Raw genomic sequence first — 22,821 nt, forward strand, 5'->3', positions numbered from 1 at the left:
CCCAACACAGGAGCAGCTCAATATATAAGGCAACCATTAACAGTCAAAGCTATGACAAACCTAGACAGCATATTAAAAAGCAGAGACATTTCTTTGCCAACAAAGGTCCGTATAACCAAAGCTATGGTCTTTCCAGTAGTCATGTATATATATGAGAGTTGGGACTATAAAGAAGGCTGAGTGTCAAAGAATTGATGCTTTTGAACTGTGGTATTGGAGAAGACTCTTGAGAGTCCCTTGGACTGCAAGGAGATCAAACCAGCCAATTCTAAAGGACATCAATCCTGAATATTCATTGGAAGGACTGATGCTAAAGCTGAAGCTCCAGTACTTAGGCCACCTGATATGAAGAGCTGACTCATTAGAAAAGAACCTGATGCTGGGAAAGATTGAAGGCAGGAGGAGAAGGTGATGACAGGGGATGAGATGGTTGGATGGCATCACCGACTCAGTGGACATGAGTGTGAGCAAGCTCCAGGAGATGGTGAAGATAGGGAAGCCTGGTGTGCTGCAGTTCATGGGGTCGCAGAGTCGGACACAACTGAGTGACTGAACAACAGTCCTAAAAGGGGAAATTGACGGTAACACAGTAATAGTGGGGGACTTTAACACCTCATTGATATCAATGGACGGATCATCAAGAGAGAAAATCAGTAAGGAAACACAGGCCTTAAATGACAGAATAGACTGAACAGACTTAATTGATACAAAGCAGTCCATCCAAAAGCAGCAAAGCATACGTTCTTCTCACAGGCACATGGAATGTTCTCCAGGATTGACCACTTGTTGGGCTACAAAGCAAGCCTGGGTAAACTTAAGAAAACTGAAATCATCTGAAGCATCTATTTCAACCACAACACTATGAGATAAGGAATAAATTACAAGAAAAAAGTGTAAAACCCACAAATATATGGAGGCTAAATGATATGCTACTAAACAACAATGGGTAACTGAGTAGGCATTCTCTAACACCAGATACAAAAATAAACTCAAGATGGATTAAAGATCTAAATGTAAGACTGGAAACTATAGAACTCATAGAGGAAAATATATGCAGTACACTCTTTGAAATCAATTGCAGCAACATCTTATTGGATTCACCTCCTAGATTAATGAAAAGAGAAACAAAAATAAACAGACCTAATTAAAAAGTGGAAATCATAAAAAAAAAAGACAGCCCACAGAATGGGAGAAAATATTTGCAAATGGTGTGACTTACAAAGGATTAATTTCCAAATCATGCCAACAGTTCATGTTACTCAATATAAGAAAACAGTCAAAATATGGGCATAAGATCTAAATAGACATTTCTTCAGAGAAGACAAATAGATGGCCAGAAAACAAATGAAAAGATGTTCAAAATCATTATATGCAGAGTACATCATGAGAAACACTGGACTGGAAGAAACACAAGCTGGAATCAAGATTGCCGGGAGAAATATCAATAACCTCAGATATGCAGATGACACCACCCTTATGGCAGAAAGTGAAGAGGAACTAAAAAGCCTCTGATGAAGGTGAAAGTGGAGAGTGAAAAAGTTGGCTTAAAGCTCAACATTCAGAAAATGAAGATCATGGCATCTGGTCCCATCACTTCATGGGAAATAGATGGGGAAACAGTAGAAACAGTGTCAGACTTTATTTTTCTAGGCTCCAAAATCACTGCAGATGGTGACTGCAGCCATGAAATTAAAAGACACTTACTCCTTGGAAGGAAAGTTAAGACCAACCTAGATAGCATATTCAAAAGCAGAGACATTACTTTGCCAACAAAGGTTCGTCTAGTCAAGGCTATGGTTTTTCCTGTGGTCATGTATGGATGTGAGAGTTGGACTGTGAAGAAGGCTGAGCACTGAAGAATTGATGCTTTTGAACTGTGGTGTTGGAGAAGACTCTTGAGAGTCCCTTGGACTGCAAGGAGATCCAACCAGTCCATTCTGAAGGAGATCAGCCCTGGGATTTCTTTGGAAGGAATGATGCTAAAGCTGAAACTCCAGTACTTTGACCGCCTCATGCGAAGAGTTGACTCATTGGAAAAGACTCTGATGCTGGGAGGGATTGGGGGCAGGAGGAGAAGGGGACGACAGAGGATGAGATGGCTGGATGGCATCACTGACTCGATGGACATGAGTCTCAGTGAACTCCGGGAGCTGGTGTTGGACAGGGAGGCCTGGCGTGCTGCGATTCATGGGGTCGCAGAGTCAGACACGACTGAGCGACTGATCTGATCTGATCTGAATATTGTCACCCTGTTTATTTAACTTATATGCAAAATCATTATTAGAGAAATGCAAATCAAAACTATAGTTAGTTATCACCTCACATCAGTCAAAATGGCCATCATCAAAAAGTCTACGAACGGTAAGTGCTGGAGAAGGTGTACAGAAAAGGGAGCGCTTTAACATTTTTGGTGGGAATGTAAACTGGTATATCCACTATGGAGAACAGTCTGGAGGTTTCTTAAAAACTAAAAACAGAGCTATCATATGACCCTGCAATCCCATTTGTGAGCATGTATCTGGAGAAAACCAGAATTTGAAAAGAAACATTCACCCTAACATTCACTGCAGCACTATTTATCATAGCCAAGAGATGGAAGCAGCATAAAAGTGCACTGACAGGTGAATGATTAAAGATGATGTGGTACATGTATACAGTGGAATATTACTCAGTCATAAAAAATAGTGAAATAATGCTATTTGCAGCAACACAGATGGACCTAGAGATTATCATACTCAATGAAGTATGTCAGACAAAGACAAATATGATGTGATATCACTTATATGTGGAATCTAAAAAAGTGATACAAATAAATTTATTTAGAAAACAGGAACAGACTCACAGACTTAGAAAACAAATTTACAGTTACCAAAGGGAAAAGGTGGAAGGGAAGTATAAATTAGGAGGTTGCTATTAACACAAACACTATTATATAAAATACATAATCAGTAAGTACCTACTGTATAGCATAGGGACCTCTACTCAATATTCTATAATAAGTGAAAGTGAGGATAAGTCGCTCAGTCGTGTCCGACTCTTTGCGACCCCATGGACTGTAGCCTACCAGGCTCCTTAGTCCATGGAATTTTCCAGGCAAGAATACTGGAGTGGGTTGCCATTTCCTTCTCCAGAGGATCTTCCCAACCCAAGGACTGAACCTGGGTCTCCCACATTGCAGGCAGACGCTTTACTGTCTGAGCCACCAGGGAAGCCTCCATTCTGTAAACTTAAATGGAAAAGAAATCTGAAAAAGGTGAAATATGACTTTTTCACTTTGCTGTACCCCTGAAACTTATACAACATTGTAAATCAACTATGTGCTGTGCGTGTTGTGCTAAGTAGCTTCAGCGATGTCTCTTTGTGACCCTATGAACCAGAGCTTGCCAGGCTCCTCTGTCCATGGGATACTCCAGGCAAGAATATTGCAGTGGGCTGCCATGCCCTTCTCCAGGAGATCTTACCAATCCAAGTATTGAACTTGCGTCTCTTACATCTCCTGCATCGGTAGGCAGGTTCTTTACCACCACCTGGGAAGCCCTACTCCAATATAAGCTAAAAATATAATAATTTGAAAAAAGATAATATAAATATGATGTTTAAATTCTGGAAGAATAGCCTTTTGCCAGACGGGTAATATTAGGTGTCAGTGAATGCCAAGATGATAAAAGAGAATTTTACATGACTTAATTAGCTTGAAATATTAATTTATAAGCAATATATATTTTGACAATATACTATTTTCTTTCATATATTTAAAAATTATTAATTGGCCTAAGTAAAATAGCTGATACAATTTTTTCCAGAAGCAATACTTAAAAAATTTAGAAATATTTTCTCAAGCTCCCAATGAAATAAAACCAGAAATGAAAAAAAAAGTTACAATCAACACCACAAAATATAGAGGATTATAAGAGATTAGTATGAATAATTGTATACAAAAAACTGGATAACCTATAAATAATGAATAAATTCCTAGAAATATCCAATGTCCCAAGACTGAATCGGGAAGAAACAGAGAGTATGAAAGACCAATTCTCAGTAATAAAATTGATTCATTAATCAGAAAATTTCCAATAAACAAAACTCAAGGTCCGGATAGCTCCACAGGTAAATTCACCTAATATTTAAAGAAGAGTTTACACTTATCCTTCTCAAACTATTACCCAAAATTTAAGAGGAAGGAACACTTCAAAATCCATTCCATGAGGCAAGTATCACCCTGATACCAAAATCAGACAAAGACAATACAGGAAAAGAAAATTACAGGTCAATATTCCTGATGAACATAGATCCAAAAATCTTCAAAAAAAAAAAGACTAGAAAATAAAATTCAACAATACATTGAAAGGATCACTACATCATGATTAAGTTAGGTCCATCTCAAAGGTGAAAGGGTAGTGCAATATTCACAAATCAATATTTACCTGATACACCAGGTAAATAAAGTGAACAATTAAAAAAAAAAAGGTCATCTCAAAAGATGCAGAAAAAGATTTTGACAAAATCAACAATTATTTAGAATATAAAAGCTTTTAACGATGTGGAAAGAGAAGACATATACCTCGATATTTAATAAGGCCAGATATGACAAAAGCACAGGCAACATCTTACTCAATGGTCAAAAGGTGAAAGCATTTCCTCTAAAATCAGGAACAGGATAAAGATACGTACTCTCACCATGTTCATTCAACATAGTATGGGAAGTTCTAGCCACCATAGTCAGACAAGAAAAACAATCCAAACTGGAAGAAAGAAGTGAAACTATCAGTCTTTGCATATGACATGATCCTATATGCAAAAAATCCTAAAGATGCCACCAAAATACTATTAGAACTAATACATGAATTCAGAAAAGTAGCAGGATACAAAACCAATATACAGAGATCGGTTGCACTTCTAAATACCAGTAATGAATCATCAGAAAAGGAAAATAAGAGAACAATCCCATTTATAATTACATCAAAAAGAATAAAATATTTAAGAGTAAATCTAACTAAGAAGGTACAAGACTTGTATTGGAAGACTATATGGCATTAATGAAAGAAACTGAAGACAACAAAAGGAGATGGAAAGATAGACTGAACTCATAAGCTGGAAGAATTTTTATTGTTAAAATGACCATACCACGTAAGGCAAATCTACAAATTTACTGCAAGACTTATCAAAATACTGCTTGCACTTTCCAGAGAATTTGGACAAATAATTCTAAAATTTATTTGGAAACAAAAAAACCCTGAATAGCCAAAGCAATCTTGAAAGAGAGGAATAAAGCTGTAGGTAACACACATACCCTCATTTTAAATGATACTACAAAGCAGCAGTAATTAAAAGAGTCTGGTACCAAACATGGAGAAAGACAGACATTGATCAGTAGAACAGAACTGTTGCTGCTGCTAAGTCACTTCAGTTGTGTCCGACTCTGTGTGACCCCATAGACGGCAGCCCACCAGGCTCCCCCGTCCCTGGGATTCTCCAGGCAAGAACACTGGAGTGGGTTGCCATTTCCTTCTCCAATGCATGAAAGTGAAAAGTTAAAGTGAAGTCGCTCAGTCGTGTCCGACCCTCGGCAACCCCATGGACTACAGCCTTCCAGGCTCCTCCATCCATGGGATTTTCCAGGCAAGAGTACTGGAGTGGGGTGCCATTGCCTTCTCTGAGAACAGAACAGAAAGACCAAAAATAAATTAATGTTTTTATGGTTAATTAACCTATGACAAAGGAGACAAGAATATACATTGAGGAAGGACAGCTCTTCTACAAATGGTGTTGGGAAAACTGGACAACCAATGCGAAAGAACCAAACTGAACTACTTTCCCACATCGTATACAGAAATAAACTCAAAATGGATCCAAGTATTAAATTTAAGACCTGAAGCCACAAAATTCCTAGAAGAAAGCATAGGTAGTATGCTCTTTGACAGCAGTTTTAGCAATATTTTTTTTTGAGGGGTGGGGGGGATTTGTCTACTCAGGCAAGGCAAACAAAAGCAAAAATAACCAAATGGGGATATGTCAAACTAAAAATGTGCCAACAAAGGAAAAGGCAGCTTACTGAATGGGAGAAGATATTTGCAAACAATATATCCTGTAAGAAGTTAATATCCAAAATGTACAAAGTACTCATACAATCAACATCAAAAATCCCTAAACAATCCAGTTAAAAAGTGGGCAGAGGCTCTGAAGAGAAATATTTTTCAAAGACATTCTGATGCTCAACAGGTACATAAAAAGATGTTCAGAATTACTAATCATCAGGAGAAGGAAAATCAAAACCATGGTGAGATATCACCTCACATCTGTCAGAATGGTTATCATCAAAAAGACAAAAACAAGTGTTGGCAGGATGTGGAAAAAAGAAAATCCTCTTATACTGTTGGTGGGAGTGTAATTGGTGTGGTCACTATGGAAGGCAGTAGGGAGATTCCTTAGAAAGTTAAACACAGAACTTCCATATGATCCAGCAATTTTGCTCCTAGGTATTAACTCAAAGAAAATAACAGTATTAATTCCAAAAGAGATAAGCACCCTGATGGTCAGTGTGGCATTATTTACAATGGTCAAGATATAGAAGTGTTCATTCGTCTGTGTCCAATGATAGATGAATAGATAAAGAAGATAGAACCTGTCATTTGTTAACAGGTTTTAGTTTGACATAGTCCCATTTGGTTATTTTTGCTTTTGTTTGCCTTGCCTAGGTAGACAAATCAAAAACAAACAAAAAATATATTGTTAAGACTGCTGTCAAAGAACTACTATCTATGTTTTCTTCTTGGAATTTTATGGTTTCAGGTCTTAAATTTAAAACTTTAATCCATTTTGAGTTTATTTCTGAATATGGTGTGGGAAAGTATTTCAGTGTGGTTTATATACACAATGGACTATTAATCATCCAAAAGAAAAATAAATCTTGCCATTTGCAACAAATATTTAGACCTAGAGGATACTATGGTAAATGAAATAAGTCAGACAAAGAAAGACAAATACTGTACGATCTCACATACATGCGGAATTTTAAAAATGAAAACAAGCAAACAAAATACAAAGAAACTCTTAGATACGGAGAACAAAGGGGTGACTGCCAGAGGGAGGGGGTAGTGGGTACATGAAATAGATGAAAGGTATTAAGAGATAAAAAGCTCCAGTGATGAAATAAGCAATGTAGGTCTTATAATATATAGTATAAGGAACGTGATCAATAACATTGTAATAACTTTGGGGACAGATGGTTACTAGACTTATCGTGGTGACCATTTCATAATGTATGCATATGTCAGCACTATGCAGTACACCTGAAACTATCAAAATATCATAAGCCAACTTTTCTATTTCACAATTAAAAACAAAAAACTTTCTTCATAGATGCATACACCTGAAGTGAGGCAAAAGAGAGCACAGTTAGTTCAGTCGCTCAGTCGTGTCCGACTCTTTGTGACCGCATGGACTGTAGCACGCCAGGCCTCCCTGTCTACCACCAATTCCCGGAGTCCACCCAAACTCATGTCCATCGAGTCGGTGATGCCATCCAGCCATCTCATCCTCTGTCATCCCCTTCTCCTCCTGCCTCTAATCCTTCCCAGCATCAGGGTCTTTTCCAATGAGTCAACTCTTCGCATCAGGTGGCCAAAATATTGGAGTTTCAGCTTCAACATCAGTCCTTCCAAAGAACACCCAGGATTGATCTCCTTTAGGATGGACTGGTTGGATCTCCTTGCATTCCAAGGGACTCACTGTCTTCCATTAAAAGAGCAAGTCCTCTTAGTACATAGAAGTTTTTTTTTAAGAATCCCACAAGATTTCCAAATTATAGAGCAATCAGCAAATACACACACACACACATACACACACATCTATGTATACATTTGCACATGCAACAAACATGGATATGTGTATATTTATGTGTATGCACATGTGAAATATATTTGTGGATATGAAACAAAACATATCCAAATCCTCCAATGAGTATTTGTTCCTTAATGTGGATTAACATGAAGAAGTAATTAATAACTCCCCCCTGCCTCTGCTGCCAAAAAAAACATAGTCAACCACGTTGCTTTTGCTCCAGGGAAGTCTCTGGGAGGGAAGGAAAAAAATTCCTACTTGACAAGAGGTGCTTCCTGGGAAATTCATATATGTAACTAGAAACACACTGACGTTCTGGTCATTACAGAACTCTCAGGGCAAGACAGCTAAGCTTGAACTTGGATGGGCTCTGTGTCTTTAACACAGGTTACCTAAATAGCTGTGTGCTGGCTTTTCTTCCACAACTTTGATTCTTCTTGCTCCAGCAGGTATCACCAGCACTTCTACATAACCTGTAAAAGTCAATAAAACATGAAATACATCTTGAGTTTCTTCTAATTCTTTTTTCTTCACTGACTTTCCCTATTTTCTTTTGGTTTTGGCTTTTGATGTGTTATTTCAATACCTATATAAAGAAAAAAAATATCTATAAAAGCTGTCATAAATTCAAGTTGAGAAGTTTTTTGGAGCAACACTGAGAATACAAAACTATCATGAGCAAATGGGTGACTGTATTCTATGTTAAAAAGCTTCCCAACAGCTTATGAATTATAAGGTGAGAAAAAGCACAATGGGTAGCTTGGTTAGAAACACAGTGAATCCTGGAACAGAGCAAATTATCTTAAGTTCTGCTCATGGAACTCCTGTAAATCAGAAAGTGTAGGCAGGAGGAAACATAGCTGGAGAGCATACAGATGGTGGATGTGTGTTCCTGAAATAGTTGAGTATTGGACAAGAAAGACCAAGCCTTCCCTGGGAGATGAACAAAGGGTTTTGAAACTTGAGCTGGAGACAAGTAAGATAATAAGATAATTAATAAAATAATAAGTAAGGCCACATCAGACAATCTGATGTCACCCTGAAAGGGATCAGATGGCTAGGAGCAAGATACAATTAGGTATATTTTAGGAAATACAGTTTAGCAGTGGTTAGGAATGTAATGCCTGAAGTGAAACAAGAGGGTAAGATAAAGTTGGATAGAAGAAAAAGTACACACAAAAAGTCAAAATCAAGACTTCATTTTCTCAGTATTTCTGTATAGCCACACATAGTTCTAATAAAAATCTAATTTTCAAAGCTATTGATAAAAAGGTATAATAGCTAATCCTAGAGTTGTCTCCTATTGATTAATTATTCAAATTCCTGAAACTGTTGACAATTATTTGCTGTTTATCAAAAGGTAGCAGACACCCCACCTGGTGGCAGTGCCTGGGACTAGAGGTGTGTGCTTTTCAAATCAGCATTTCCAATAGAGAATAAATTTTCAGTAACACTAAATCATACAAGTACTTCCATTTTGTTACATGAACGCAGTATGCAGCAATGAAAATAGAAACGAACACTTACTTCCTATTTGCATACAGAAATGAGGTAACATGATTTCTGTACTCAGTGAGTTTAGAATCGAATTGGAAAGAGACAAATATCTTACATAAAAATAAGTTAAATAAAGCTTCCAAAATTAAGCTTAGAAGATCATATTCAAAATAAAATGGCTAATTTTCCAATGAAGAATGTAAATTAAAGTTGTTTAAACCATCCCCCTTATCTGATGACATCACCAGTCAGAAGTTTTGCTGCTATTTTAACTCAGAAGTGGGATTTCCGCCCCCCCCCACCCCCAACTTTAAGTGGTTTGGCACCCCACTGCAGTACTTTTGCCTGGAGCATCCCATAGACGGAGGAGCCTGGTGGGCTGCAGTCCATGGGGTCGCTGGAGTCGGACACGACTAAGCGACTTCACTTTCACTTTTCACTTTCATGCATTGGAGAAGGAAATGGCAACCCACTCCAGTGTTCTTGCCTGGAGAATCCCAGGGACGGGGAAGCCTTGTGGGCTGCCATCTATGGGGTCACACAGAGTCGGACACGACTGAAGTGACTTAGCAGCATACATTACTGATGTTCAAGTAACACTGGCACCAGTAGGAATCACAATGTTTCAGAAAAGAGAACATTTCATATAGTCAAGGAAAGCTTCATAAAGAAGCAAAAAGATTAACTGTCTTTGAAGAATGGATAGGATTTGGATATACAAGTGACCCTTAAACAAAACAATGCGTGAGTTAAGAGTGCTGATCTGCCCTGTAGTAAAAAATCTGAGTATAATAAGTAGTGGACCCTCTGTATACGTGGTTCCTTTTTATCTATGGTTCTACATCTGAAGACTTAAAAACTGCAGATTGTGTGTACTGTAGTATTTACTATAAAAAAAAATCCATATATAAGTGGACCCATGCCATTATTTGAGAGTTAACTGTATATAAAAAAGAGTGAGTTCACCATATATAGAGAAAAGTAACATGGTAAGTGGTATTTTTTGTACCACACAAAATAACTGACAGAATGAGAAGATGTAAGAAGATGGCTATATTAAGAGAATTTAAATGCATGCCCAGGACGCTGAATTTACCACTTGAAGCTACTGAACATTCTACAGCAAGGGATGTAATCAGATACTGGTTTGGAGAGGTTTTATCTGATAGTTTGGAAGAGCCTCAGTGATACAGCTGTGGAAAGCAGTATCAGGAGGCCAATGTAAAAATCCAGGAGTGCTAGAGGCTAAGGAGGAAAATCTAGAAGGCATTGTAAAGGGAAAAAAAACTCTGAGTTTGAGAACCAACAGAAAGTGAGGACATGACACAATCTTTTATTATTACTTATGTGAGAATGCAGTCATCATTTATAAAAACATGAAAGTCAAGTTTGGGTAATAATCTGATAAGTTTTGCAGTTTGTACTCAGCAAACCAGTATAATACACTAATAAAAAATATCCAGTAAGAACTCTGGGAATCTGGAACTCCAGGGTAAGGTCAGGCTTCCCTCACCTCTGTGAGGCAGTAATTGAAGCCACAGGAGTAAATGGAGAAAACTGAGAGATGGAAGTCAAAGACTTAACCTTGGTGACAGTTATGGGTTTTTAATAGAAAGATTGAAAAAAAAAAAAAAGAAAAGAAAGAATACAGGAAGGAATAATCCCAAGAAAGTAGAAATCTGGCTATTTTGGTATAGTGGGATCTTATAGATTAGAACATTTTAAGAAGAGTACTGGTACAAAAATCTGCACAGACATCAAAGAGAAAGGTGACTAAGGGGAGTCCACCGGATGTCACAAACAAGAGGTAACCATTCATCTCTGAGCAAATTAGGTGTTTGAAGAAGATAAATTTCAGGATTGTTAAAAATGAAGAGTAGATACAGAAAAGTAGAGGCAGTAACTGTAAATTCCTGTTTGAGTTTAGCAGTAAACCCAGAGATATGTTGTATTTTAGGACAACAGTTATATCCAGGGCAATTCTCTGTTATTCAATAGAAACAGCTTGGAGGAGAGGTGAGTTAGATTGCGTTTAAAGAAGAAAGAAAGGAAGGAAAATATTAAGCAAAGACATTTGATAAAGGATAGCTAAAGTCTGGGGTCTTGATATTTTTGAGTAAATAAGTCTCACAATTGAGACTGCATATTTTTAAAAGATGTGGACATATGAGTGGCTATAATTGAGCTCAGAAGCTGAAATAAAGACTATGATGTCAAGGTCATAAACTTGATCCTCACATTGGACAGTTTGCATCATATATACATAGGAACATCCTCTTTTACAACCAGAGATCCCATTCTTAATTGGCCATCTTAAAATGCCCAAGGTAATCATTATCTCCATGGTAGTAACAATGATAAATGCTATATTTTGAACAATTGCTATGTGCTAGTCACAACTGTAGATAGTTGATATAAATTATTTCATTCAGCCATAATGATATCATCCAAGGTAGATATTTAATAGATTGGAAAATAAAGGTAGAGAAAAAGAAAAACTTGCCTTTTTCAAGACTGCTGTGTCACTAATTAGCCGATGCAAGCTTCGAACTCAGATCTGTCTGATTACAGCTAGAGCCCACTACTACTATTTCACAGAGTAGAATACATGACACTATGACTCTCTTATTGCTGTGGCAAACATACAAATAAAAAGTCTAAGAGCATGCATTTCTTGTTCTGGATTAGTGTCGTCATCTCTCGTACTAAGAATAACAGATTCTATGCCCACCCTCTTCTAAATGTATATTGATAACTATATAGTTCCACAAGTGGCCAAATATACAATTTACCTTTAAAAATCCCTTAACAAATCAACCCCTGTCCAGGCAAATTAAAATGAAATACGTGATATATGTGCTAAGGAACAAAAATTCCCTTAAGTTGATTTTCTAGTTTGAACAAAAATGATTTAGCAAACTCTAAATAGAGCACAGGGACTGAAAACACCCACATGTGTCTGCGCATGTGTTACTCATACAATATATACAGTGTGTAGGGCCAACTGGACCAAAATAGGGCTGCAGTTCCTTCAAGAAATTCTAGGGAGTCCATAAACTATAAGGATAAAATTGTCTCAAGAGAAATGAATACAGCATTCCTAAAGTCACAAGTAGATGAAGCCCACAGCATAATTAAAGATTCAAACAGATTTTTGTTTTTTAAAGTTCTTAATGATGTAATGTTTCATTATTCATTACACTAATAAATGTTAATGAATCACACACTATGTTGGTCATTAGGACTAGGGTATTGAACAAAAAATAGCCATGATATTTTTCCTCACTGATCTTTATAGTAGGAAAGCAAAGATCAAAGAGTGTAAAACAAAATTACCTTACAACTCAACTCTGTGGATACCAGTAGGGTATCCATACAGAGAGATAGGATGTGGAGGCTGTTCATGGAACACTTCATTGAAGAAGTGACATCTGTACTGAGACCTGAATGCTAAACGATGCTTGGTCCTTGGAAGAAAAGCTATGACAAAACTAAATAGCTTATTAAAAAGCAGAGATATCACTTTGCCAACAAAGGTCTGTACAGTCAAAGCTATGGTTTTTCCAGTATTCACGTACAGATGTGAGAGTACCATAAAGAAGGCTGAGCACCAAAGAAGTGATGCTTTTGAATTGTAGTGCTGGAAAAGACTCTTGAGAGTTCCTTGGAAAGCAAGGAGATCATACCAGTCAATCCTAAAGGAAATCAACCCTGATAATTCATTCATTGGGAAGACTGATGCTGAAGTGCCAATACTTTGGCCTCCCTGATGTGAAAAGCGGACTCATTTATTGGAAAAGACTCTGATGCTGGGAAAGATTGAGAGCTAGAGGAAAAGGGAGTGACAGAGGATGAGATGGTTGGGTGGCGTCACTGACTCAATAGACATGAGTTTGAGCGAACTCAGGAACATAGTGAAGGACAAGGAAGCCTGGCATGCTGCAGTTCATGAGGTCGCAAAGAGTCAGACACGACTTAGCGACTGAAAAACAAAACCAGGCGAAGCTAACAGAACAATATTTTTAAATGCAAGGTGCTAGAGAGAGCATGGTCAGCTTGAGCACCTCTAGCAAATCTATTGGTTGCAGCTTAGAGTAGGAAAGTGACCTCGGCAGAGTTGATACCAGAAAGACAAGTAGGAACAACACCACACAAAGTCTTATGGTTCAAGTTTAGAATTTTAGTTTCTTCCATGAACGGTGTTAAACTAGCAGAGAACTACAAGCACAACAGATTGTTGTAAGGAAATAACAGTATTAGTCTCTGATATTCCCAGTATTGTAGGCACTTTAGACATCTTCCAAATATCAGAGGCTGTTAATATAATTTAGAAACTAATAAAACATAAGTAGAAATTAAAAGTGCAATAAAAACAAAGGAGATTTAAAGTAGAAATTGGGGAGGTGGGGAGGAATGTATTCATCTAACTGTAGTCAGAAGGAACAACATTACTGGTTTTTAACTGCAATTTCTATTATCTAAGTTTAGTTGAAAAATTAAGTGTTATTATTACTAAACAAAAGCTACCAGTGCTGAATGTGCATCAGTATTCCTCGGTGAACTGTCTCTGTGCAGGTAAACAATTATGCAGGAATAGGCTTCAAAAGTTCTAGTATCTTTAAATCTCTTCAGACATCACTTTAACTTTTGCATGATAAAAACATCTCCCATCACGATCAGGCTGAAAAGCTTATTACGACTGTACTTCTTAGCTGGAAGCCAGGGAACCTTTTACAGCTTTGCCTACCTTTTCTCAATGAGTTCTGACAGATTTTGACTTTCAGAATCTGTCACCTTTTTTCACAACTTCGGAGACTGAGATTTTGATCTGCAATTTACCCTGGGCCTTAGTTATTTGTAGGCTTCAAGTTCTTCGAGCTCACTTATCTTTTATTCTGCTGGGGCCAAGAGAAAGGTTATATATTTGAGGGCTGTGTCTAATTTTCTCTTAGGGGCTTTTTTTTAAAACCTAGCATGAACTCACTTTTCATGATTATTCAAATATAAATGGCTTATTCTTCATATTAAAATATATATTTTGGGGGCACATCTTTCAGTTTCTGAATAAGAAATTTAAAACAGGAAAAAAAGTTGATATATGTAGTGTAAGCATATAAATGACAATGAAAATCAATCATAAATACTAAGATAGTTCAATAAACAGATGTCCAGGTAAGACACCAATGTAAACATAAAATATTTGCTTCCTCCCAGTAAACTTGAAGGCTTGAGTTTAAAGCATTTTCTGTATATAAAGTTTACTTGTGAGTCATTATATTTCAGTACAGATAATATCACTTTTTGTTGTGGATCACTTTAAAATTCACACTACATAGATCATTCACTGTCTGTTCATCCTCATATCCCCTATGAGTGTTTATAGATGAGGAAAGAAAATGAGAGAGGATGTGTTCCTGCTCTTAATATATCTGGACTATCAGCCCACACCTTCTGATTTTCTGTTATAGTTTCCAACATGCTACACTGCTACAGACTCTGCTTTCAAAAATGTATTTCTTTGGAACTTAGTAAACACATTAAGAAAATAATAAAAAAAAATGGAAGCTGAAAACCTGAAGACTAATACTCTCAATAGTTGCTTCAGGCTGTTAAAAATTATTATTCTCTGTTAGACATCAATACTGTGCATTGGAGGATAAGGCCTGTAGAAATCTGATAATATTAGCCAATGCAAATTAGATTATTCCCTTGCTGCTCCAATTTATTAAATACACAACAGATGATTTCATATTCTCAGTATTGGGAAATGGGCTTGTTAGCATTTTGGCTCATATCATATGTTTTATATGTCATCATGAAAAATCATTCAGTACCCATTACAAAAGTCTTCAACAATCAGAAATGTGATTTCTAAGTCAAGTTCAATGTAATTTCTATCCCCAAAGACTGTTTGGATTAGTAATTTTGAAAAAAAAAATAATCACCTGCTCCTCTGGTGTGATTAAAATCTCCTTTAATGATTTTGCATGATTTTCCATTGCCATTGCACACACCACAATGATCTTCCCTTGCAAGAGACCCTAATAAACCATCACAGCCAACTTTCTGCAACAAGAGAATGACAGTACATCATAAAGTGAGCTTCTTTTCTAACGACTACTTCAGGACAAGCCTAGTCTACAAACTTGACACATCTATTTGACAAACTAGTAAAACTCCACATTCGCTGGTGCAAACTAACATAGCAAGCTTATATCAAATAATATCATTTGTAAAGTGACCAAATAGTAGGGCAGTGATCAAACTATATTTTCCTATATTAAAACTTAAATGACATCTGAAAGTAATTTGGAAAACTCTTATTGAGACAAATGCAATTTACATAAACCCCAAAAGAAATCACATTTCTACTAAATGTAACATGATTGATCAAATTCATTCTACTCAGCATAGAACAGATGGGTTTTACCGTATGGTTGGCTTTACTCCTAAAGAGGCTGCTGAATAAATGCTGAATATTAAATATTAACTTGTGCAAACCAAACATAAATGTTTGTACTCATCACAGTTCATGAACAAATTTCTGTTCCCTGCCTTCTTTGGAATCTTAACACAAGTGACCAAGAACTGCTTATAACCGATGGTTGCTATAAGAAAATATTAACAGTGGGATAATTAATTTTATATGTTCCCAGAAGAACTATGCTAATGTTAACTATGTTAACTATGCATCTTCTTAGATTAAAATGTAGACTCTTTTCTAGTGAATAATATGGGTCTCTCACTGATATTCAGAAAAGATGATATTTACTCAAAGGGTAGAAGTTAGTATGTTGGTGGTAGCTGAAATAAATGGTAGAATTATACCATTAGCTCTGATCAAGAAGAAGCTACAAAACTGACTGACGATACATCCATTTATAACAAGTTAAAATTACTTAAATAAAATTTGAAAATATCAGATAAAATAGAAACAAAACTAGGGTCTTTTTCTGTGGTTGGTGTTCGGTGGGGGAAGAAGCAGATTAGAAAACACAGCTGCAGGATGAATATCCCGAGAAACCAAAAATCACATTAAACCTGCATAAAAAAGGTATCCTTTCTTTTTGTCAAGGCGGGTATATCAGTGTCAAGAAGTAGACAAAGCGATGCAGTAGTGGAGAACTCTGATCAGCGAATCAAAGCTTATCTGGGAAGAAATAGAATGATTCTGGATGAAAGAGGTGGCCACCACAGGAAATTCTCAAAATACAACAAAGCCGTGGGAAGAGTTCACTAAGCAAGAGCCATGAAAAGACCAGCGACTCCTGGGGATAAAAATCTCTCCTTCATGTACAAATGAGGAGCAAATTGAGAGATTACAGTGGTTTTGAAATGATAGAAACGCCTTTATTATTCTACCCATAGCATCTAGCTTCTTTCTTGGTAAATACAATAAACTCAATAAATAGTAGTTCAATGATTGAATAAACGAGTACCTAGTTGTCTGCTAGCTTTGTAACCCTTGTAACTGGGACAGTATATGTTTCTAAAACCTAAAATTAAAGGCAGGGATAGACATCATGTCATGGCTCAATAACCATGTAGATTTAAAATAAGGATGAAAAAATTCACATTTTGTAATCAGTAGTTACAAGTAGCCACACTTTTCAAAATATGCCCACATAACTCCAAAAATTGAGGATGAATGTCTTGGAAAAGACAACACTGGTTAACTGGTGGTAGGTGCCTGAGGTACCACTGGTAGCTGAAGACAGGGGAATAGCACAATAATGTAGAAGACAGCCTTCTCTATGCTCTTCCAGGATATAAAGGGCAGGGAGGCCAACTGGGTCACCAGGAGAAAGCTGTCTATTTTTCAATTGCTCTCCTTCGTCTACTCATCAAGTTTAGAAATTTACTTTCAACGTCAATGTATATTTTAGGATAAAACAAAACACTCCAGCCAAACTCAGTATACAGAGCTGTCAGAAAGAAAAAAAGGAAGCATGTTTTTAATTATATTAAAAGACTGAATGAGGCATTTTAGTTAAAAAGCCAGAATGGTGAAGTATTCCAAAGCTATCAGAAGTCACAGTCCACTTCACAGAACTTTAAGTACAATCATCAGACTCACATAACACTTACACAGAATTTTGTGTTGTTGTTGCTGTTATTTTAATAGTTAGGGACTCTATAAAAGGTCTGGCTTACACAATACTGTTAAGTGAAAAGCATAGCAATGTAAGCTATTGTATTTGGCATATAGTTGGGAAAATAATTTTCTTTGAAAAATAAACTCATTTAAGTCATACTAATCTGACATTTACATAAAATGATGAAATAAAGATGAAAGTTTTAACTGCACAACTTAGAGCTCTGAAAACCAAGTGTTTATAGGTAAATAATTGCAATGATTTTTAAACAAATGAAAAATATATTCCAGGCTACTAAGGAAATTAATATGTAATTATAAGGCTGTTTCTTATATCCAATTATATTGCATGATTCTATGCTTTAAATATTATAGCATGCTGGCAAAATAAAGAATCTAAGAGCTGGTAAACCATTTAAGTTTCAGATTGTTTCCAAGTTTTTACCCAGAAGTCTATATACTTCTACTGGACCACGGACTGATCAATCCAGAGTTTGTAATTGTTTTCAAATTTTGGTGTATGTGTGCGCTTGTGTGGTCAGGCATGCATTTTTAGAGGAAGAAACCAAAACTTTTATCAAATTCTCAAAGGAGTATATTACACAAAAAAGTCAATGATCACTGGCCTATTTCATTTTACAGATTAGTTAATGGATGCACACATATTTTAAGTGATTTTCCCAAGAATATAGTTTCCTAGTGGCTGCCATGGATTCTGAGTGTTGTCCTACTCAGATACCTCTCTCATTACTAAAGGATGCACATTCTCCTCCCACGCCTGGGAAATGTATCAGTTTATGGCTCTTAACCTTCATCCCTTTTAAGGAAATGCCTAGCCTAAAGAAAACTGCCTTTCCCAAGATCATAGCCCCCTCATCCCCTGGGACAGTTTATATCCAAACACTAGTAGACAATAAGGGTTAAAAAGGTCTGGTTTTCTCTCCCCGGATGGAGACAACTTTGAAGAGCCATCCCAACTACATGAAGCTAGCAAATGAAGCTAGCTAAGGTCTTGTGACTGCCAGCCCAATTGCTCCCTGTGCTCAGTCCTGCCTCCTTTCCCTTCTATATACATATTGATCATGAAAACACTTGACATTAAATTTCCTGCATATTTATCATCCAGGGGAAGGCAACTGTGATAGTGGCAGACCCGTAACTGGCAAAATTCAGAGCTTTAGCCATTGATCTTTCCACTATGCTACTTATTTGAACAGAATGACTACTTTTCTAATGATAAAGAAGAGCACATACATGCATATAACAGATGGAGATTATTTTTAAAAAGAAAACAAAAAGACAAATGACATGTTTAAGTACAATAAAAATTGAATATACATTTAAAAATCAGCTGATACAAGAATGTAGATAATATTTTAACAGTAATGAATAATAAGACTGATTTTATAGGTTTTTGCCACATGGCTCAGTTTTGGACACAAGACATGGAGAAGTGGAGTGCTTGAGTTTTTGGTCTGGAATATTTTGACATAAAATGCCCAAAGTGTCATAATTTTTCAGGCCTGTAATACATACATTATTGAATAAATATGTCAGATTCTTTCAACTAGAAATGGACATTATAGATTTTCCAGTCTGAACCCTTCACTATACAGATTAAAGAATGGACTTCAAAGTTGATCAGACTTGCTGAAGATCACAGTTGAGGCAGGACTACATTAAAATCTTTTGAATCTTAGTACAGAGCTTTCCACCATACTGTGCAGCTGCTCCAAGGTCCCCCAAGCCTCCCTCAGTGCAGACACTCACCCTTTTGGAAAGTCTTACCTGACACCTGCCATTTGCACAGACATCTAATCCCTGATATCCACAAGAAGTTCCATCCAACACTTTTTCTGATAGGAGAATAGGCTGTTCTTTTCCAACAGGAGAACAAAACAAGGAACACGGCTTTTCTACAGAGTGGATAAAAAGAAATGAATAAAAGTCGATCCATAAGTATTTTTATCTCAAGCTTTATTTTTCAAAATAGTTTTGAGTAAAAAATATAATATGTTAAATAAGTAATGTACTACTAGAGTAGATAATACTAGAGGGTTATTATGAGTAGTAAATGAGATGATGCCGGGAAAAAACAGGTATCCAGTGAATATTAACCTCCTTCTTAAGAATTGTGTCTTCAAATTATTTTTAAGTATATCACTTATTATTTTTGGCACTAAACTTCTACTACACACAGACCAAGTATTCTTTGTGAAAAATATTTTGCACTCTCCCAATTTCTGCTTATATCTTTTGGCATGAACCCCTTTTAATTATAAGAACATATCCAATTTCTGCTTATTTAAGATTTATTTTATTCACGAAGCTTTTCTTGATGTCTCATTTCTAAATTCCAATACACTAATTTTCAATCCTACGTATTTGGCATTTCTAAGAGAAAAATTACTAAAGGGAGAAAGAAGAGCTTCTATGATGAACAATTCTTATAAGATTTTCCACTGTGAGGATGTTTAGAAATGCAATACAATCCCATGAGAACATGCACTAGAATGTCCAACTGCTGAAGTGCTAGCTAGCAGTCAACCCTCTTTATTGTCTACTCAGAAAGCATGTTGGGATGTATGATGACTAGGGTGAGACTTACTGTTCTAGGTAAAGAATTCTTGAATGGCTGGCAATCTTCCTCAGAGCTTCCTTAAGCAATAAAGGAGGGTGATTAGAGTAAAAAAACTTGACTTTCAGGCTCAGTCAAAGACTGGCAGAATATTTTTTAAAGTGCTGTTTCTATTTCTAAATATTCTGCAGAGGAGCTGTAGTATTTGGTAACACCAGTAGTAAGATTATCCAAATCTGAAACTTCAGAGCAATTTCCAGGCTACATTACTACTCTATTGGCTTGACACCAGTCAGGCCCTTTACTGTTTATTAAGCTCATATAAATAGAATGGAAAATAGTTTACAGTCTCTGACACTGATCTTCACTTATGTCTTCAGTAAAGTTCCACGTATGCTGATGGGATTCTATAAATACCAAATAACAGCCAGAGGCATGGAACAGGGTATCACTTGGCAAAGAGAAGACAGACAGTTAAATGAGCCTTCAGAATTGAACATTTCAAACAGTTTTCACATGTGGCTTCTGAATACTGCTCTGAATAATTTTGGGGAGTTGGAACATGGCCTTTAATGTGCATGGTTTTGAAATTTTCCTTTAAGATGCCATTATAAGCTGCAATAAAGCACTTCAATGTGCTCTCACACCTCAAAGTAGGTTATGTTTATTCAGTGACTGCTTACTATGTCATATCTTTGGACTTAAAAACAGCTGCTGTAATTGCAACACTTTAATACTGGTATGTATGTATATATATATATAAAATTCTCTTTCTGGAGTCTTCATTGAAGAGAGTAGCAAACCAGATATATGAATAATGTCAAAAGGAATTAGTCAAAAAAATTTCATTCACATTCTAAGCATGAAATCAGATAAAAAAATCTTTGTATTTCTCCTTTTACAACATACTGTCAATTCACTGTACTTACTTTAGCTTTATAGATGACATAAACATTTGATACCAATCTTCCTTCCTGGAGTGTACCCTTGAGATTGTGACATTATAGTGATCCATGTAACATGCCAGTACTTGGCAGGCAGGCTCTGTCTTGATTTAAGAGATCAACCCTTTCCAAAATATGCATTAAACATGGATATCAGCCAAATTTCAGCACAGAGCATGCAAAATACCTGAATGCTAAAGCTATGCATCTTTTTTTTTTCCTCTAAAAATAAATGTTCACTATAATTCTCCTAGCCAGAGATTCGTGTATTAACAGAAATAGCCACTTCCATTCTCAAGTGCCAAAGACTTGGGCATTTTTATAAGACCTATATATTTCATTTTGTTCCATACTGCTCTAATACATAAAAACTATTATGTATTTTATTCATCATAGACTGACTGATGTGTTTGATTAGTACATTTTGCAAAATTATCCAAAAGTGCTACCCTGCTAATGATGTATCTATTATAGATCATTCTGATGATAAACAACACTTTATAAGAGCTTTGGTATTTTAAGTTGATCCTCATACAACTCTGATTTTTTTCTTTATTGGCTGCACCACTTGGCTTGTGGGAATCTTAGCTCCCTAACCAGGGACTGAATTCATGTCTCGTGCAGTGGAAGCTCAGAGTCCTAACTACTGGACCACGAGGGAATTTCCCCCCTATCCTACCTTTTTTTTTTTTTAATCTGGAGGGAAACTGTTTCTTATTTCTTATTTCACATGAGTAAACAGGTTTGAAATGAATTAAATATTATCAAATCACACAGCTACTTAGAGGCAGAGATAGGATTAACCCAAGATCAGATGAAGATTTTCATGAATTGTCATACTGATTTTATTTCTACAAAGAAAAATACTGTTGGGCTGGCCAAAAAGTTTGTTCAGGAACAAGAATGAAATTTTTGGTCAACCCAAGATATTTAAATATTATGCAGCAAATATTCATCAGAAGCTTAATAATTGCCAGACAGTACTCTAGGCACAGACAACAGTGGGAATAGAGACATTTAAATCTGCGACAACATGGTCTGCTGGAGTACTTGGAAGGGATATATACAGATCCAACATTGAAGACCAAGGTATTCTTCTTTGCTGGAGTACTTGACATAGACTGAGTCCAAAAATCAGTAGAAGTTTTCAAGGTAAATAAAAGGGGAAAGAGGTTAAAGCCTGAGAAGGAAAGGATATCATGCCAAGAAACCTGCATGTTTACAGGTCCAGAAATAAGAAAACATGATGTATATGAGGGAGGAAATGAAATTCAGCCTGGCTGTGCTGGAGATGGAAGCGAGGCCAAAGATGTTAAAGTGGACAGGCCACAAGAATGGCCTTCTGAACCAGGCAATAAAGTTTGAGACTGGCCCTGATGGTAACGGGACTCATGGAAGGGTACTCACTGGCACCCTGACCAACAGTTCTGATCTTCAAAAAGGCCAGCCTGTCTGAAATGAGGAGCAGGAGCTGGAGGACGGTCAGAGAAACAGTAAGAAAGCTGTTTGAAGAATCCAGGTCAGAGATGGTGCAATCATGAACAAAGATGCTTGGCAAACAAAGAGAAGTTTGGACAAATAGGGCTTGCTTATTGATTACAGGCAGATGGAGATTGAGGCAGAAAGAGTTTAGCTTAGCTTGGTAATGAGGCAAATCGTGATGTTATTCTCCGTGAGAGAGAATAATAAGAGGAGCAGATGGTGGGAGTGAAACACGGGAATGGAGGAAGGGATATGTTCAACTTGAATCATGTTGAGTTAGAGATGAACGGGACGCTAAGTGAGAAGTTCAAGCAACATACAAGTAAACAGCTAAGGAGCTCAGGACAGACAGATCTAGTTGGAGATAAATGCCTGTGTTCCTTTAG

At 36.6% G+C, this 22,821-nt stretch overlaps 1 protein-coding gene across 2 annotated transcripts in view; it reads right to left on the reverse strand.

Moving 5' to 3' along the window:
• ADAMTS19 (ADAM metallopeptidase with thrombospondin type 1 motif 19) overlaps positions 1-22,821 on the reverse strand; it is a 276,661-nt gene that overhangs the window by 64,224 nt on the left and 189,616 nt on the right. For both annotated transcript variants that reach the window (XM_086410488.1, XM_086410489.1), the window contains 3 exons: positions 19,220-19,347; positions 15,282-15,402; positions 8,232-8,312 (listed from right to left, as the gene is read on the reverse strand). In XM_086410488.1, coding sequence (XP_086266614.1) covers positions 8,232-8,312; positions 15,282-15,402; positions 19,220-19,347 — 330 coding nt within the window. The remainder of the gene's footprint in view (positions 1-8,231; positions 8,313-15,281; positions 15,403-19,219; positions 19,348-22,821) is intronic.

Source organism: Bos grunniens, chromosome 7, assembly GCF_055505025.1.
Source record: "Bos grunniens cultivar Pamir isolate PY7600 chromosome 7, Bosgru_T2T1.0, whole genome shotgun sequence".
Classification (NCBI taxonomy): Eukaryota; Metazoa; Chordata; class Mammalia; order Artiodactyla; family Bovidae; genus Bos; species Bos grunniens.